The sequence below is a fragment of the Petromyzon marinus genome, chromosome 75 (assembly GCF_048934315.1).
Source record: "Petromyzon marinus isolate PM22_M1 ecotype Great Lakes invasive population chromosome 75, UKy_Petmar_22M1.pri1.0, whole genome shotgun sequence".
NCBI classification, from domain to species: Eukaryota; Metazoa; Chordata; class Hyperoartia; order Petromyzontiformes; family Petromyzontidae; genus Petromyzon; species Petromyzon marinus.
In genome coordinates this window covers 5,958,170-5,976,879 of record NC_133741.1, presented here as the reverse complement: position 1 = coordinate 5,976,879, position 18,710 = coordinate 5,958,170, and the positions used below count along the sequence as shown (strand labels likewise).

Below are 18,710 nucleotides of genomic sequence, written 5' to 3'. Positions count from 1 at the left end.
TGCCAATCCCAGCCGCAAGCGATGATGAAATTCTCGCTTGCAACTTTCATCAGATAACTGAGACCAGGCCACTTTAGGTTGGAATGGGGTCCTGGGTGTACACCCACCACCGGAGTGGAAGAATGGCAGGCGCATCTTACAGATGACTAGTCGATGGTCAGAGGGCAGATCAGCTCCACGGTAGGTCCTGGTGTCAAGGACATGGGCTCGCATTCGCTGGTCCGTCACTATGTAGTCCAGCAGATGTTCTTGCTTGGACCCGGCATGCATCCATGATGTTGTGTGGATGCGCCGATGCCAGAACAGCGTGTTGGTAATTACAAGCCCATGGGCTGCACAAAAATCTAGCAGCCTCCTACCGTTGTTATTGAGCTGATCTGGCCCATGCCCTCCAATCACTCCAGACCAGGTGCCAGTATCATGACCAACTCGGGCATTGAAGTCACCCAACATGATGACTCTATCCCGAGGGGCCACTTTAGCCAGCACCTGTGACAGGAGGTCATAGAAGGCATCTGACTCATCGGCTTTGCCTGCATCCCTCCACGGATGTTCGTCTTCGGTGGGGGCATAAGTAACCACGACCACCATTCCTCGCCTCCGGTTGATGGGAAGGCGAGCCCAAAGTAGCCTGGGGCTTACAGCTTCCCACACCTCACCGCCACGCTCCCACGCCCCCTTCATTCTTTTGTTCAAAAGAAGACCCACACCCTGTTGTTTGGCAGTCTGCTGCCCCGAGTAGAGGACTGTCCACCCCTCATGGTGGCAGGAGCCAGAGCCGGTCCACCGGACCTCCTGAATGCCGCATAGATCCAGGCGGTACCGGTCCAGCTCCCGACAGAGGAGTGGCAGCCTCTCCTCTGCAGTGAGCGTTCGAACATTCCACGTGGCCACCCGTAGTGGCTTTTCGTTGTTTCTGGAGTAGCCCCGAGGGTAGGTATTCAATCTCCTGGCTCTGCCAATTGGGGTTTGGCCAGGAGACGTCATAGACGCCTGGCCCCCCGGGGCCTCCGGCACAAGCTTAGTTGTTACATATTTCAGTTTAATTCGTAGTTTCGTGGTAATTAATTGAAGGTGGAGGGGTTACCAGCCCCTCGCACCCGTCCAGAGCCCCCGTTTAGCCCCTGTGGTGGACACATATGCCATGAGGGGAGGAGCCAATCAAAATTGGATCTCCCCCCACAGCGCTGTCCATGACAGAGTTGCCCGTCCGGCACCGCGAGGAGGTAGAGGGTTGTTTTGCCGACAGAGACACACAGAGAGAGACACAGACACACACACACAGACACACAGAGACACAGACAGAGACACACAGAGAGAGACACAGAGACACACACACACAGACACACAGAGACACACAGACAGAGACACACAGAAAGAGACACAGAGACACACACACAGACACACAGAGAGACACAGAGACACAGAGACACACACAGAGAGACACACACAGAGACACACTGACACACAGAGACACAGACACACAGAGACACAGAGACACACAGACACACACAGAGACACACAGACAGAGACACACAGAGAGAGACACAGAGACACAGGAACAGACAGAGACACAGACAGAGACATAGTCAGGAGAAGCTTGTTGTCTATGTGGTAGCCATTGAGGATGCGGAAAAACTACACACACAGAGACACACACAGACAGAGACACACACACAGACAGAGACACGGGGAGAGAGACAGAGACACACAGAGAGAGAGAGACACGGCGAGAGAGACATAGAGACACACAGACAGAGACACAGGGAGAGAGAGACAGAGACACAGAGACACACAGACAGAGACACAGGGAGAGAGAGACAGAGACACAGAGACACACAGACACAGAGAGAGAGACAGAGACACACAGAGAGACACAGGAAGAGAGAGACAGAGACACAGAGACACACAGACACAGACACACACACAGAGAGAGACACAGCCACACAGAGAGAGACACGGTGAGAGAGACACACAGACAGAGACACAGACACACAGACAGAGACACGGTGAGAGAGACACAAAGACACAGTGAGAGAGAGACAGAGAGAGATACACAGAGAGAGACACACACACAGAAACACAGACATACACAGAGACACACAGAGAGACACACAGAGACACACACAGAGAGACACAGTCAGCAGCAGCTTGTTGTCTATGTGGTAGCCGTTCAGGATGCAGAAAAACTACACACACAGAGACACAGACACAGAGACACGGTGAGAGAGACACACACAGAGACGCACAGACAGAGACACATACAGAGACACACAGACAGAGACACAGAGACAGACATACACACAGACACACAGACAGAGACACAGAGACAAACAGAGAGAGAGACACAGAGAGAGAGACACACAGACACACAGACAGAGACACGGTGAGAGAGACACACACAGAGAGACACACACAGAGACACACAAAGAGACACACACAGAGACACACACACAGACAGAGACAGAGAGAGACACACACAGAGACACACACAGACAGAGACACGGGGAGAGAGACAGAGACACACAGAGAGAGAGACACGGCGAGAGAGACATAGAGACACAGAGAGAGAGACACACAGGCAGAGACACAGGGAGAGAGAGACAGAGACACAGAGACACAGAGACACACAGCCACAGAGAGAGAGACAGAGACACACAGAGAGACACAGAGACACAGAGAGAGACACACAGACAGAGACACGTGGAGAGAGACATAGAGACTCACAGAGAGAGAGACACGGGGAGAGAGACATAGAGACACAGAGAGAGAGACACACACAGACAGAGACACAGGGAGAGAGAGACAGAGACACAGAGACACACAGACACAGAGAGAGAGACAGAGACACACACAGAGACACACACAGACAGAGACACAGAGAGAGACACACACACAGACACACACACAGAGACACGGGAAGAGAGACATAGAGACACAGAGAGAGAGAAACACGGGGAGAGAGACATAGAGACACAGAGAGAGAGACACACAGACAGAGACACAGGGAGAGAGAGACAGAGACACAGAGACACAGACACAGAGAGTGAGACACAGACACACAGAGAGACACAGGGACACAGAGACAGAGAGACACAGAGAGCGACACACAGACAGAGACACAGGGAGAGAGAGACAGAGACACAGAGACACACAGACACCGAGAGAGAGATAGAGACACACACAGAGACACAGGGACACAGAGACAGAGAGAGAGACACAGAGACACACAGAGAGACACACACAGAGACACACAGACAGAGACATGGGGAGAGAGAGACAGAGACACACAGAGAGACACAGGGACACAGAGACAGAGAGACACACGCAGAGACACGGAGAGACACAGAGATAGTACCTTGAGTGAGTACCTTGAGTGAGTACCTTGAGTGAGTACCTTTGACTGGTCGTTCTTCAGCCTGTGAGTGAGTACCTCGAGTGAGTACCTGGAGTGAGTACCTGCAGTACAGCGAGTACCTTAGACTGGTTGTTCTTCAGCCTGAGTGAGTACCTTGAGTGAGTACCTTGAGTGAGTACCTGGAGTACAGCGAGTACCTTTGACTGGTTGTTCTTCAGCCTGTGAGTACCTTGAGTGAGTACCTTGAGTGAGTACCTTGAGTGAGTACCTGCAGTACAGCGAGTACCTTTGACTGGTTGTTCTTCAGCCTGTGAGTACATTGAGTGAGTACCTTGAGTGAGTACCTGGAGTGAGTACCTCGAGTGAGTACCTTAAGTGAGTACCTCGAGTGAGTACCTTGAGTGAGTACCTGCAGTACAGCGAGTACCTTTGACTGGTTGTTCTTCAGCCTGTGAGAGAGTACCTTGAGTGAGTACCTTGAGTGAGTACCTGGAGTGAGTACCTGCAGTACAGCGAGTACCTTTGACTGGTTGTTCTTCAGCCTGTGAGTGAGTACCTTAAGTGAGTACCTTGAGTGAGTACCTTGAGTGAGTACCTGGAGTGAGTACTTGGAGTGAGTACCTTAAGTGAGTACCTTGAGTGAGTACCTTTGACTGGTTGTTCTTCAGCCTGTGAGTGAGTACTTTGAGTGAGTACCTTGAGTGAGTACCTTGAGTGAGTACCTGCAGTACAGCGAGTACCTTTGACTGGTTGTTCTTCAGCCTGTGAGTACCTTGAGTGAGTACCTTGAGTGAGTACCTTGAGTGAGTACCTCGAGTGAATACCTTGAGTGAGTACCTTGAGTAAGGCGAGTACCTTTGACTGGTTGTTCTTCAGCCTGTGAGTACCTCGAGTGAGTACCTTGAGTGAGTACCTCGAGTGAGTACCTTGAGTGAGTACCTGCAGTACAGCGAGTACCTTTGACTGGTTGTTCTTCAGCCTGTGAGTGAGTACCTTGAGTGAGTACCTTGAGTGAGTACCTGGAGTACAGCGAGTACCTTTGACTGGTTGTTCTTCAGCCTGTGAGTACCTTGAGTGAGTACCTTGAGTGAGTACCTGGAGTGAGTACCTGGAGTGAGTACCTGCAGTACAGCAAGTACCTTAGACTGGTTGTTCTTCAGCCTGTGAGTGAGTACCTTGAGTGAGTACCTTGAGTGAGTACCTTGAGTGAGTACCTGGAGTGAGTACCTTGAGTGAGTACCTGGAGTGAGTACCTCGAGTGAGTACCTTGAGTGAGTACCTGCAGTACAGCGAGTACCTTTGACTGGTTGTTCTTCAGCCTGTGAGTGAGTACCTTGAGTGAGTACCTTGAGTGAGTACCTGCAGTACAGCGAGTACCTTTGACTGGTTGTTCTTCAGCCTGTGAGTGAGTACCTTGAGTGAGTACCTTGAGTGAGTACCTGGAGTGAGTACCTGGAGTGAGTACCTGCAGTACAGCGAGTACCTTTGACTGGTTGTTCTTCAGCCTGTGAGTGAGTACCTTGAGTGAGTACCTTGAGTGAGTACCTGGAGTGAATACTTGGTGTGAGTACCTTAAGTGAGTGAGTACCTGGAGTGAATACTTGGTGTGAGTACCTTAAGTGAGTACCTTGAGTGAGTACCTTGAGTGAATACCTGCAGTACAGCGAGTACCTTTGACTGGTTGTTCTTCAGTCTGTGAGTGAGTACCTTGAGTGAGTACCTCGAGTGAGTACCTTGAGTGAATACCTTGAGTAAGTACCTCGAGTGAGTACCTCGAGTGAGTACCTGCAGTACAGCGAGTACCTTTGACTGGTTGTTCTTCAGCCTGTGAGTGAGTACCTCGAGTGAGTACCTTGAGTGAGTACCTTGAGTGAGTACCTTGAGTGAGTACCTCGAGTGAGTACCTTAAGTGAGTACCTTCAGTGAGTACCTTGAGTGAGTACCTCGAGTGAGTACCTTAAGTGAGTACCTTGAGTGAGTACCTTGAGTGAGTACCTGCAGTACAGCGAGTACCTTTGACTGGTTGTTCTTCAGCCTGTGAGTGAGTACCTTGAGTGAGTACCTCGAGTGAGTACCTTGAGTGAGTACTTGGAGTGAGTACCTTAAGTGAGTACCTTGAGTGAGTACCTGGAGTGAGTACCTTGAGTGAGTACCTGCAGTACAGCGAGTACCTTTGACTGGTTGTTCTTCAGCCTGTGAGTGAGTACCTTGAGTGAGTACCTGGAGTGAGTACCTTGAGTGAGTACCTCGAGTGAGTACCTTGAGTGAGTACCTGCAGTACAGCGAGTACCTTTGACTGGTTGTTCTTCAACCTGTGAGTGAGTACCTTGAGTGAGTACCTTGAGTGAGTACCTTGAGTGAGTACCTGGAGTACAGCGAGTACCTTTGACTGGTTGTTCTTCAGCCTGTGAGTGAGTACCTTGAGTGAGTACTTGGAGTGAGTACCTTAAGTGAGTACCTTGAGTGAGTACCTTGAGTGAGTACCTCGAGTGAGTACCTGCAGTACAGCGAGTACCTTTGACTGGTTGTTCTTCAGCCTGTGAGTGAGTACCTTGAGTGAGTACCTCGAGTGAGTACCTGCAGTACAGCGAGTACCTTTGACTGGTTGTTCTTCAGCCTGTGAGTGAGTACCTTGAGTGAGTACCTGGAGTGAGTACCTGCAGTACAGCGAGTACCTTTGACTGGTTGTTCTTCAGCCTGTGAGTGAGTACCTTGAGTGAGTACCTTGAGTGAGTACGTGGAGTGAGTACCTCGAGTGAGTACCTGCAGTACAGCGAGTACCTTTGACTGGTTGTTCTTCAGCCTGTGAGTGAGTACCTTGAGTGAGTACTTGGAGTGAGTACCTTAAGTGAGTACCTCGAGTGAGTACCTGGAGTGAGTACCTGCAGTACAGCGAGTACCTTTGACTGGTTGTTCTTCAGCCTGTGAGTGAGTACCTGGAGTGAGTACCTGGGGTACAGCGAGTACCTTTGACTGGTTGTTCTTCAGCCTGTGAGTGAGTACCTTGAGTGAGAACCTTGAGTGAGTACGTGGAGTGAGTACCTGGAGTGAGTACCTGCAGTACAGCGAGTACCTTTGACTGGTTGTTCTTCAGCCTGTGAGTGAGTACCTGGAGTGAGTACCTGGGGTACAGCGAGTACCTTTGACTGGTTGTTCTTCAGCCTGTGAGTGAGTACCTTGAGTGAGTACCTTGAGTGAGTACCTGGAGTGAGTACCTGCAGTACAGCGAGTACCTTTGACTGGTTGTTCTTCAGCCTGTGAGTGAGTACCTGGAGTGAGTACCTGGGGTACAGCGAGTACCTTTGACTGGTTGTTCTTCAGCCTGTGAGTGAGTACCTGGAGTGAGTACCTTGAGTGAGTACCTTGAGTGAGTACCTTGAGTGAGTACCTGCAGTACAGCGAGTACCTTAGACTGGTTGTTCTTCAGCCTGTGAGTACCTTGAGTGAGTACCTGGAGTACAGCGAATACCTCGAGTGAGTACCTTGAGTGAGTACCTGCAGTACAGCGAGTACCTTTGACTGGTTGTTCTTCAGCCTGTGAGCTTCGTCCACAACGAGACAAGCCCAGTGGATGGAGCCCAACACGGCCTGGTCGATGGTGATGAGCTCGTAGGACGTCAGGAGAACGTGGAACTTGAGCCGTGCCTCCTTCTGGTGGTGGTGGGGAGGGTGGGGAGGGTGGCACGGGTGGTGGGGAGGGTGGCACGGGTGGTGGGGAGGGTGGCACGGGTGAGCGGGTGCTCGGCACGGGCCTGGTCGATGGTGATGAGCTCGTAGGACGTCAGCAGAACGTGGAACTTGAGCCGTGCCTCCTTCTGGTGGTGGGGAGGGTGGGGAGGGTGGCACGGGTGGTGGGGAGGGTGGCACGGGTGGTGGGGAGGGTGGCACGGGTGGTGGGGAGGGTGGCACGGGTGAGCGGGTGCTCAGCACGGGCCTGGTCGATGGTGATGAGCTCGTAGGACGTCAGGAGAGCGTGGAACTTGAGCCGTGCCTCCTTCTGGTGGTGGGGAGGGAGGGTGGCACGGGTGGTGGGGAGGGTGGCACGGGTGGTGGGGAGGGTGGCACGGGTGAGCGGGTGCTCGGCACGGGCCTGGTCGATGGTGATCAGCTCGTAGGACGTCAGGAGAACGTGGAACTTGAGCCGCGCCTCCTTCTGGTGGTGGTGGGGAGGGTGGGGAGGGTGGCACGGGTGGTGGGGAGGGTGGCACGGGTGGTGGGGAGGGTGGCACGGGTGGTGGGGAGGGTGGCACGGGTGAACGCGAGCCCAGCACGGGCTTGGTCAGCACGTGGGACGTGAGGAGAACGTTGAACTTGAGACGCGCCTCCTTCTGGGAGTCAAAGACAAACCGAGCCACTGACCGAGTCACCGACTGAGCCACCGACCGAGTCACCGACTGAGCCACTGACCAAGCCACTGAGCCACTGACTGAGCCACCGACCGAGCCACCGACTGAGCCACTGACCGAGCCACCGACCGAGCCACCGACCGACCGAGCCACTGAGCGACAGACTGAGCCACCGACCGACTGACCCAGCCACCAAGCAACTGAGCCACCGGACCACCGACCGAGCGACCGACCGAGCCACTGAGCCACCGACCGAGCCACCGACTGAGCCACTGACCGAGCCACCGAGCCACCGACCGAGCCACCGACCGACCGACTGAGCCACCGACCGACAGACCCAGCCACCAAGCAACTGAGCCACCGACCGACTGAGCCACCGACCGAGCCACTGAGCCACTGACGAGCCGAGCCACCTTGTGACCGGCCGAGCCAGCGACCGACGGATCCACTCAGCAACCAAACGACCGACTGACCCACCGAGCCATCGACCGACTGACCCACCGAGCCACCAGCGAACGAGCCAGCCACTGACCGACTGACCCACCGAGCCAGCCACCGATCAAACTGACCCACCGAGCCACCAGCGAACGAGTCAGCCACCGACCGACTGACCCACCGAGCCACCAGCGAACGAGCCAGCCACTGACTGACTGACCCACCGAGCCAGCCACTGACTGACTGACCCACCGAGCCAGCCACTGACCGACTGACCCACCGAACCAGCCACCGACCGACTGACTGACCCACCGAGCCACCAGCGAACGAGTCAGCCACCGACTGACTGACCCACCGAGCCACCAGCGAACGAGTCAGCCACCGACCGACTGACCCACCGAGCCAGCCACCGACCGACTGACCCACCGAGCCAGCCACTGACCGACTGACTGACCCACCGAGCCACTAGCGAATGAGTCAGCCACCGACCGACTGACCCACCGAGCCAGCCACTGACTGACTGACCCACCGAGTCAGCCACCGACCGACTGACCCACCGAGCCAGCCACCGACCGACTGACCCACCGAGCCACCAGCGAACGAGTCAGCCACTGACCGACTGACCCACCGAGTCAGCCACCAACCGACTGACCCACCGAGCCACCAGCGAACGAGCCAGCCACTGACCGACTGACTGACCCACCGAGCCAGCCACCGACCGACTGACCCACCGAGCCACCAGCGACCGACTGACCCACCGAGCCACCAGCGAACGAGTCAGCCACCGACCGACTGACTGACCCACCGAGCCAGCCACCGACCGACTGACTGACCCACTGAGCCACCAGCGAACGAGCCAGCCACTGACCGACTGACCCACCGAGCCAGCCACCGACTGACTGACCCACCGAGCCACCAGCGAACGAGTCAGCCACCGACTGACTGACCCACCGAGCCACCAGCGAACGAGTCAGCCACCGACTGACTGACCCACCGAGCCAGCCACCGACCGACTGACCCACCGAGCCACCAGCGAACGAGCCAGTCACTGACCGACTGACCCACCGAGCCAGCCACTGACCGACTGACCCACCGAGCCACCAGCGAACGAGCCAGCCACCGACTGACTGACCCACCGAGCCACCAGCGAACGAGCCAGTCACCGACTGACCCACCAGCGAACGAGTCAGCCACCGACTGACTGACCCACCGAGCCACCAGCGAAGGAGCCAGTCACCGACTGACTGACCCACCGAGCGGGCGACCCAACCACCGAGTAACCAGTGAACTGAACCACCGGGCGACTGGCCGAGCAAACCAAACCATTGGCTCGGCCACTTGGTCGGTCGGTGGCTCGGTCCATCGGTGGCTCGCTGGTGGCTCGGTGGCTCTGGCGCTCGTTCGCTCGGTGGCTCAGACGGCCGGTGGCTGGCTCGCTGGTGGCTCGGTGTCTCAGTGTCTCAGAGAGAGAGTGTCTCAGTGTCTCAGTGTCTCAGTGTCTCAGTGTCTCGGTGTCTCGGTGTCTCAGTGTCTCAGTGTCTCAGTGTCTCAGTGTCTCGGTGTCTCAGTGTCTCGGTGTCTCAGTGTCTCAGTGTCTCAGTGTCTCGGTGTCTCAGTGTCTCAGTTTCTTGGTGTCTCAGTCGGTGTCTCAGTGTCTCAGTGTCTCAGTGTCTCAGTGTCTCGGTGTCTCAGTGTCTCAGTGTCTCAGTGTCTCAGTGTCTCGGTGTCTCAGTGTCTCAGTGTCTCAGTGTCTCGGTGTCTCAGTGTCTCAGTTTCTTGGTGTCTCAGTCGGTGTCTCAGTGTCTCAGTGTCTCAGTGTCTCAGTGTCTCGGTGTCTCAGTGTCTCAGTGTCTCGGTGTCTCAGTGTCGCAGTGTCTCAGTGTCTCGGTGTCTCAGTGTCTCGGTGTCTCGGTGTCTCAGTGTCTCAGTTTCTTGGTGTCTCGGTGTCTCGGTGTCTCAGTGTCTCAGTGTCTCGGTGTCTCAGTGTCGCAGTGTCTCAGTGTCTCGGTGTCTCAGTGTCTCGGTGTCTCGGTGTCTCAGTGTCTCAGTGTCTCGGTGTCTCGGTGTCTCGGTGTCTCGGTGTCTCGGTGTCTCGGTGTCTCAGTGTCTCAGTTTCTTGGTGTCTCAGTGTCTCAGTGTCTCGGTGTCTCGGTGTCTCAGTGTCTCAGTGTCTCAGTGTCTTGGTGTCTCAGTCGGTGTCTCGGTGTCTCAGTGTCTCAGTGTCTCAGTGTCTCGGTGTCTCAGTGTCTCAGTTTCTTGGTGTCTCAGTGTCTCGGTGTCTCGGTGTCTCAGTGTCTCAGTGTCTCAGTGTCTCGGTGTCTCGGTGTCTCGGTGTCTCAGTGTCTCGGTGTCTCGGTGTCTCGGTGTCTCAGTGTCTCAGTGTCTCAGTGTCTCGGTGTCTCAGTGTCTCGGTGTCTCGGTGTCTCGGTGTCTCGGTGTCTCAGTGTCTCAGTGTCTCGGTGTCTCAGTGTCTCGGTGTCTCAGTGTCTCAGTGTCTCAGTGTCTCAGTGTCTCAGTGTCTCGGTGTCTCGGTGTCTCAGTGTCTCAGTGTCTCAGTGTCTCGGTGTCTCGGTGTCTCAGTGTCTCAGTGTCTCGGTGTCTCGGTGTCTCGGTGTCTCAGTGTCTCAGTGTCTCAGTGTCTCAGTGTCTCGGTGTCTCGGTGTCTCACTGTCTCGGTGTCTCGGTGTCTCGGTGTCTCAGTGTCTCAGTGTCTCGGTGTCTCAGTGTCTCGGTGTCTCAGTGTCTCAGTGTCTCAGTGTCTCAGTGTCTCAGTGTCTCAGTGTCTCGGTGTCTCGGTGTCTCGGTGTCTCAGTGTCTCAGTGTCTCAGTGTCTCGGTGTCTCGGTGTCTCAGTGTCTCAGTGTCTCGGTGTCTCAGTGTCTCGGTGTCTCAGTGTCTCAGTGTCTCAGTGTCTCAGTGTCTCGGTGTCTCGGTGTCTCGGTGTCTCGGTGTCTCAGTGTCTCGGTGTCTCGGTGTCTCAGTGTCTCGGTGTCTCAGTGTCTCGGTGTATCAGTGTCTCAGTGTCTCAGTGTCTTGGTGTCTCGGTGTCTCAGTGTCTCGGTGTCTCAGTGTCTCAGTGTCTCAGTGTCTCGGTGTCTCGGTGTCTCAGTGTCTCGGTGTCTCGGTGTCTCAGTGTCTCAGTGTCTCGGTGTCTCGGTGTCTCGGTGTCTCAGTGTCTCAGTGTCTCAGTGTCTCGGTGTCTCAGTGTCTCAGTGTCTCAGTGTCTCAGTGTCTCGGTGTCTCGGTGTCTCGGTGTCTCAGTGTCTCGGTGTCTCGGTGTCTCGGTGTCTCAGTGTCTCAGTGTCTCAGTGTCTCAGTGTCTCGGTGTCTCAGTGTCTCAGTGTCTCGGTGTCTCGGTGTCTCGGTGTCTCAGTGTCTCAGTGTCTCGGTGTCTCAGTGTCTCAGTGTCTCAGTGTCTCAGTGTCTCAGTGTCTCAGTGTCTCGGTGTCTCAGTGTCTCAGTGTCTCGGTGTCTCGGTGTCTCAGTGTCTCGGTGTCTCAGTGTCTCGGTGTCTCAGTGTCTCAGTGTCTCAGTCAGTGTCTCAGTGTCTCAGTGTCTCGGTGTCTCGGTGTCTCAGTGTCTCGGTGTCTCGGTGTCTCGGTGTCTCAGTGTCTCAGTGTCTCAGTGTCTCGGTGTCTCGGTGTCTCAGTGTCTCGGTGTCTCGGTGTCTCGGTGTCTCGGTGTCTCGGTGTCTCAGTGTCTCAGTGTCTCAGTGTCTCAGTGTCTCGGTGTCTCAGTGTCTCAGTGTCTCAGTGTCTCAGTGTCTCAGTGTCTCGGTGTCTCGGTGTCTCGGTGTCTCAGTGTCTCAGTGTCTCGGTGTCTCAGTGTCTCAGTGTCTCAGTGTCTCAGTGTCTCAGTGTCTCAGTGTCTCGGTGTCTCGGTGTCTCGGTGTCTCAGTGTCTCGGTGTCTCGGTGTCTCGGTGTCTCAGTGTCTCGGTGTCTCAGTGTCTCGGTGTCTCAGTGTCTCAGTGTCTCAGTGTCTCGGTGTCTCGGTGTCTCGGTGTCTCAGTGTCTCAGTGTCTCGGTGTCTCAGTGTCTCAGTGTCTCAGTCAGTGTCTCAGTGTCTCAGTGTCTCAGTGTCTCGGTGTCTCGGTGTCTCGGTGTCTCAGTGTCTCGGTGTCTCGGTGTCTCAGTGTCTCAGTGTCTCAGTCAGTGTCTCAGTGTCTCAGTGTCTCAGTGTCTCGGTGTCTCAGTGTCTCAGTGTCTCAGTGTCTCAGTGTCTCGGTGTCTCGGTGTCTCAGTGTCTCAGTGTCTCGGTGTCTCGGTGTCTCAGTGTCTCAGTGTCTCAGTGTCTCGGTGTCTCAGTGTCTCAGTGTCTCGGTGTCTCGGTGTCTCGGTGTCTCGGTGTCTCGGTGTCTCAGTGTCTCGGTGTCTCGGTGTCTCGGTGTCTCGGTGTCTCGGTGTCTCGGTGTCTCGGTGTCTCGGTGTCTCGGTGTCTCGGTGTCTCGGTGTCTCGGTGTCTCGGTGTCTCGGTGTCTCGGTGTCTCGGTGTCTCGGTGTCTCAGTGTCTCGGTGTCTCGGTGTCTCGGTGTCTCGGTGTCTCGGTGTCTCGGTGTCTCGGTGTCTCGGTGTCTCAGTGTCTCAGTGTCTCGGTGTCTCGGTGTCTCGGTGTCTCGGTGTCTCGGTGTCTCGGTGTCTCAGTGTCTCAGTGTCTCGGTGTCTCGGTGTCTCGGTGTCTCGGTGTCTCAGTGTCTCAGTGTCTCGGTGTCTCGGTGTCTCAGTGTCTCAGTGTCTCAGTGTCTCGGTGTCTCGGTGTCTCGGTGTCTCGGTGTCTCGGTGTCTCAGTGTCTCAGTGTCTCGGTGTCTCAGTGTCTCAGTGTCTCAGTGTCTCAGTGTCTCGGTGTCTCGGTGTCTCGGTGTCTCGGTGTCTCAGTGTCTCAGTGTCTCGGTGTCTCGGTGTCTCAGTGTCTCAGTGTCTCAGTGTCTCGGTGTCTCGGTGTCTCGGTGTCTCGGTGTCTCAGTGTCTCAGTGTCTCAGTGTCTCGGTGTCTCAGTGTCTCAGTGTCTCAGTGTCTCAGTGTCTCGGTGTCTCAGTGTCTCAGTGTCTCGGTGTCTCAGTCAGTGTCTCAGTGTCTCGGTGTCTCAGTGTCTCGGTGTCTCGGTGTCTCGGTGTCTCGGTGTCTCGGTGTCTCAGTGTCTCGGTGTCTCAGTGTCTCGGTGTCTCAGTGTCTCAGTGTCTCAGTGTCTCTCTGTCTCGGTGTCTCGGTGTCTCAGTGTCTCAGTGTCTCAGTGTCTCGGTGTCTCGGTGTCTCAGTGTCTCAGTGTCTCAGTGTCTCGGTGTCTCAGTTTCTCGGTGTCTCAGTGTCTCAGTGTCTCAGTGTCTCAGTGTCTCGGTGTCTCAGTGTCTCAGTGTCTCGGTGTCTCAGTGTCTCAGTGTCTCAGTGTCTCGGTGTCTCGGTGTCTCGGTGTCTCAGTGTCTCGGTGTCTCTCTGTCTCGGTGTCTCGGTGTCTCAGTTTCTCGGTGTCTCGGTGTCTCGGTGTCTCAGTGTCTCAGTGTCTCGGTGTCTCAGTGTCTCGGTGTCTCGGTGTCTCGGTGTCTCAGTGTCTCAGTGTCTCGGTGTCTCGGTGTCTCGGTGTCTCGGTGTCTCGGTGTCTCGGTGTCTCGGTGTCTCGGTGTCTCGGTGTCTCAGTGTCTCAGTGTCTCGGTGTCTCGGTGTCTCGGTGTCTCAGTGTCTCAGTGTCTCAGTGTCCCAGTGTCCCAGTGTCTCAGTGTCTCAGTGTCTCAGTGTCTCAGTGTCTCGGTGTCTCAGTGTCTCAGTGTCTCAGTGTCTCGGTGTCTCGGTGTCTCGGTGTCTCAGTGTCTCAGTGTCTCAGTGTCTCGGTGTCTCGGTGTCTCAGTGTCTCGGTGTCTCGGTGTCTCGGTGTCTCGGTGTCTCAGTGTCTCAGTGTCTCAGTGTCTCGGTGTCTCGGTGTCTCGGTGTCTCGGTGTCTCGGTGTCTCGGTGTCTCAGTGTCTCAGTGTCTCAGTGTCTCGGTGTCTCAGTGTCTCAGTGTCTCAGTGTCTCAGTGTCTCGGTGTCTCGGTGTCTCGGTGTCTCAGTGTCTCAGTGTCTCAGTGTCTCGGTGTCTCGGTGTCTCGGTGTCTCAGTGTCTCAGTGTCTCGGTGTCTCGGTGTCTCAGTGTCTCGGTGTCTCGGTGTCTCAGTGTCTCAGTGTCTCAGTGTCTCGGTGTCTCGGTGTCTCGGTGTCTCAGTGTCTCGGTGTCTCAGTGTCTCGGTGTCTCAGTGTCTCAGTGTCTCAGTGTCTCGGTGTCTCGGTGTCTCGGTGTCTCGGTGTCTCGGTGTCTCGGTGTCTCGGTGTCTCGGTGTCTCGGTGTCTCAGTGTCTCAGTGTCTCGGTGTCTCGGTGTCTCGGTGTCTCGGTGTCTCGGTGTCTCGGTGTCTCAGTGTCTCAGTGTCTCGGTGTCTCAGTGTCTCAGTGTCTCAGTGTCTCGGTGTCTCGGTGTCTCAGTGTCTCAGTGTCTCAGTGTCTCAGTGTCTCAGTGTCTCGGTGTCTCGGTGTCTCAGTGTCTCAGTGTCTCAGTGTCTCAGTGTCTCGGTGTCTCAGTGTCTCAGTGTCTCAGTGTCTCGGTGTCTCAGTGTCTCGGTGTCTCAGTGTCTCGGTGTCTCAGTGTCTCAGTGTCTCGGTGTCTCGGTGTCTCGGTGTCTCGGTGTCTCGGTGTCTCAGTGTCTCAGTGTCTCAGTGTCTCAGTGTCTCGGTGTCTCGGTGTCTCAGTGTCTCAGTGTCTCGGTGTCTCGGTGTCTCGGTGTCTCGGTGTCTCAGTGTCTCGGTGTCTCGGTGTCTCGGTGTCTCAGTGTCTCGGTGTCTCGGTGTCTCGGTGTCTCGGTGTCTCAGTGTCTCAGTGTCTCAGTGTCTCGGTGTCTCAGTGTCTCAGTGTCTCAGTGTCTCAGTGTCTCGGTGTCTCGGTGTCTCGGTGTCTCAGTGTCTCAGTGTCTCGGTGTCTCAGTGTCTCGGTGTCTCGGTGTCTCGGTGTCTCGGTGTCTCGGTGTCTCGGTGTCTCGGTGTCTCGGTGTCTCGGTGTCTCGGTGTCTCGGTGTCTCGGTGTCTCGGTGTCTCGGTGTCTCGGTGTCTCGGTGTCTTGGTGTCTCGGTGTCTCGGTGTCTCGGTGTCTCGGTGTCTCGGTGTCTCGGTGTCTCAGTGTCTCGGTGTCTCAGTGTCTCAGTGTCTCAGTGTCTCAGTGTCTCAGTGTCTCAGTGTCTCAGTGTCTCAGTGTCTCGGTGTCTCGGTGTCTCGGTGTCTCGGTGTCTCGGTGTCTCGGTGTCTCAGTGTCTCAGTGTCTCAGTGTCTCAGTGTCTCGGTGTCTCAGTGTCTCGGTGTCTCGGTGTCTCAGTGTCTCAGTGTCTCAGTGTCTCAGTGTCTCGGTGTCTCGGTGTCTCAGTGTCTCAGTGTCTCGGTGTCTCAGTGTCTCGGTGTCTCAGTGTCTCGGTGTCTCAGTGTCTCAGTGTCTCAGTGTCTCGGTGTCTCGACCGATCGAGCCACAACGCGTCATTCGCCGGGAACCTTTCCACTCGTGGACAAACTCGACAAAGCAACACGGCCACAAAGCGCTGACTAGCCGGTAGGCGTCTCACCTGGGGTGAGATCTCACGCACCGAGTCACCGAGTCACTCACCGAGTCACTCACTGAGTCACTCACCGAGTCACCGAGTCACTCACTGAGTCACCGATTCACTCACCGAGTCACTCACCGAGTCACTCACCGAGCCACCGAGTCACTCACCAAGTCACTCACCGAGCCACCAAGTGACTCGGTGAGTGACTCACCGAGTGACTTACCAAGTCACTCACCGAGTGACTCACCGAGTCACTCACCGAGTCACCGAGTGACTCACCGAGCCACTCACCGAGCCACTCACCCAGCCACTCACCGAGTGACTCACCGAGCCACTCACCGAGTCACTGAGTCACTCATCGAGTCACCGAGTCACTCACCGAGTCACTCACCGAGCCACTCAACGAGCCACCGAGTCACTCACCGAGTCACTCGGTGAGTCACTCACCGAGTCACTCACCGAGTCACCGAGTCACTCACCGAGTCACCGAGTCACTCACCGAGCCACTCACCGAGTCACCGAGTCACTCATCGAGTCACCGAGTCACTCACCGAGTCACTCACCGAGCCACTCACTGAGTCACTCACCGAGTCACTCACCCAGTCACCGAGTCACTCACCGAGTCACCGAGTCACTCACCGAGTCACTCACCGAGTCACTCACCGAGTCACCGAGTCACTCACTGAGTCACTCACCGAGTCACTGAGTGACTCACCGAGCCACCGAGTGACTCACCGACTCACCGAGTCACTCACCGAGTCAGTCACCGAGTCACCGAGTGACCAACCGGGCCAACGACTGACTGACTGAGCCACCGATTGACCGACCGAGCCACCGAGCCACCGACTGAGCCACCGATTGACCGACTGAGCCACCGAGCCACCGACTGAGCCACCGACCCACCAAGCCACCGAGCCACCGAGCCACCGAGCCACCGACCGACCGAGCCACCGACTGAGCCACCGAGCCACCGAGCCACGGACTGAGCCACCGAGCCACTGAGCCACCGACCGACCGAGCCACCGACTGAGCCACCGAGCCACCGAGCCACCGAGCCACCGACCGACCGAGCCACCGACTGAGCCACCGAGCCACCGAGCCACCGAGCCACCGAGCCACCGAGCCACCGACTGAGCCACCGAGCCACCGAGCCACCGAGCCACCGACTGAGCCACCGAGCCACCGAGCCACTGAGCCACCGAGCCACCGAGCCACTGAGCCACCGAGCCACTGAGCCACCGAGCCACCCTTCCTTCAGCAGAATGCTTTTTTTAACATTCATGAACTCAATTGTGTTCGGAGGCAATTCGAAAACCAAGGGACGTAGACGCTTAGCCATCATCGCTGTCACGGCTTACCTCACGTGGGATATCATGCAGGGGGGTGGCAAAGGGTGGTGAGATATCCGACCTGGGGGCGACAACACAGCGTTACTACCAACGCAATGACCCACCGAGCCAACAACCAAATGACCCAGCCACCGAACGAGCCACCGAGCGACAGGGGGAGTCAGCCGGCGGTGTGAGTGGACTGGTGGCCACGGGAGGTGATGACAGGGGGAGTCAGCCTGCGGTGTGAGTGGACTGGTGACCACGGGAGGTAGTGACAGGGCGAGTCAGCCGGCAGTGTGAGTGGACTGGTGGCCTCAGCCTGCAGTGTGAGTGGACTGGTGGCCACGGGAGGTAGTGACAGGGGAGTCAGCCTGCAGTGTGAGTGGACTGGTGGCCTCAGCCTGCAGTGTGAGTGGACTGGTGACCTCTGGAGGTGATGACAGGTGAGTCAGCCTGCAGTGTGAGTGGACTGGTGACCACGGGAGGTGATGACAGAGGAGTCAGCCTGCAGTGTGAGTGGACTGGTGGCCTCAGCCTGAAGTGTGAGTGGACTGGTGGCCACGGGAGGTAGTGACAGGGTGAGTCAGCCAACAGTGTGAGTGGACTGGTGGCCACTGGAGGTAATGACAGGTGAGTCAGCCTGCAGTGTGAGTGGACTGGTGGCCACGGGAGGTAGTGACAGGGTGAGTCAGCCTGCAGTGTGAGTGGACTGGTGGCCTCTGGAGGTAATGACAGGTGAGTCAGCCTGCAGTGTGAGTGGACCGGTGACCACGTGAGGTAGTGACAGGGGAGTCAGCCTGCAGTGTGAGTGGACTGGTGGCCTCAGCCTGCAGTGTGAGTGGACCGGTGACCACGGGAGGTAGTGACAGGGGGAGTCAGCTGTGAGTGTGAGTGGACTGGTGACCACGGGAGGTGATGACAGGTGAGTCAGCCTACAGTGTGAGTGGACTAGTGGCCACGGGAGGTGATGACAGAGGAGTCAGTCTGCAGTGTGAGTGGACTGGTGGCCACGGGAGGTGATGACAGGGGGAGTCAGCCTGCAGTGTGAGTGGACTGGTGGCCACGGGAGGTAGTGACAGGGGGAGTCAGCCTGCAGTGTGAGTGGACTGGTGGCCACGGGAGGTGATGACAGGGGGAGTCAGCCTGCAGTGTGAGTGGACTGGTGGCCACGGGAGGTGATGACAGGGGGAGTCAGCCTGCAGTGTGAGTGGACCGGTGGCCACGGGAGGTAGTGACAGGGGCAGTCAGCCTGCGGTGTGAGTGGACTGGTGGCCACGGGAGGTAGTGACAGGGCGAGTCAGCCTGCAGTGTGAGTGGACTGGTGACCACGGGAGGTGATGACAGAGGAGTCAGCCGGCAGTGTGAGTGGACTGGTGGCCACGGGAGGTAATGACAGGAGAGTCAGCCTGCAGTGTGAGTGGACTGGTGACCATGGGAGGTAGTGACAGGTGAGTCAGCCTGCAGTGTGAGTGGACTGGTGGCCACGGGAGGTGATGACAGGTGAGTCAGCCTGCAGTGTGAGTGGACTGGTGGCCACGGGAACTGATGACAGGTGAGTCAGCCTGCAGTGTGAGTGGACTGGTGGCCACGGGAGGTAGTGACAGGGGGAGTCAGCCGGCAGTGTGAGTGGACTGGTGGCCACGGGGGGTGATGACAGGGGGAGTCAGCCTGCAGTGTGAGTGGACTGGTGACC

At 56.5% G+C, this 18,710-nt stretch overlaps 1 protein-coding gene across 1 annotated transcript in view; it reads right to left on the bottom strand.

Annotated features, from left to right (window-relative positions):
• Positions 1-18,710, bottom strand: part of LOC116937897 (chromodomain-helicase-DNA-binding protein 5-like) — a 130,440-nt gene that overhangs the window by 70,107 nt on the left and 41,623 nt on the right. Inside the window, exon 10 of the mRNA XM_076056456.1 lies at positions 6,872-7,009. Within this exon, the coding sequence (XP_075912571.1) occupies positions 6,872-7,009 (138 nt within the window). The remainder of the gene's footprint in view (positions 1-6,871; positions 7,010-18,710) is intronic.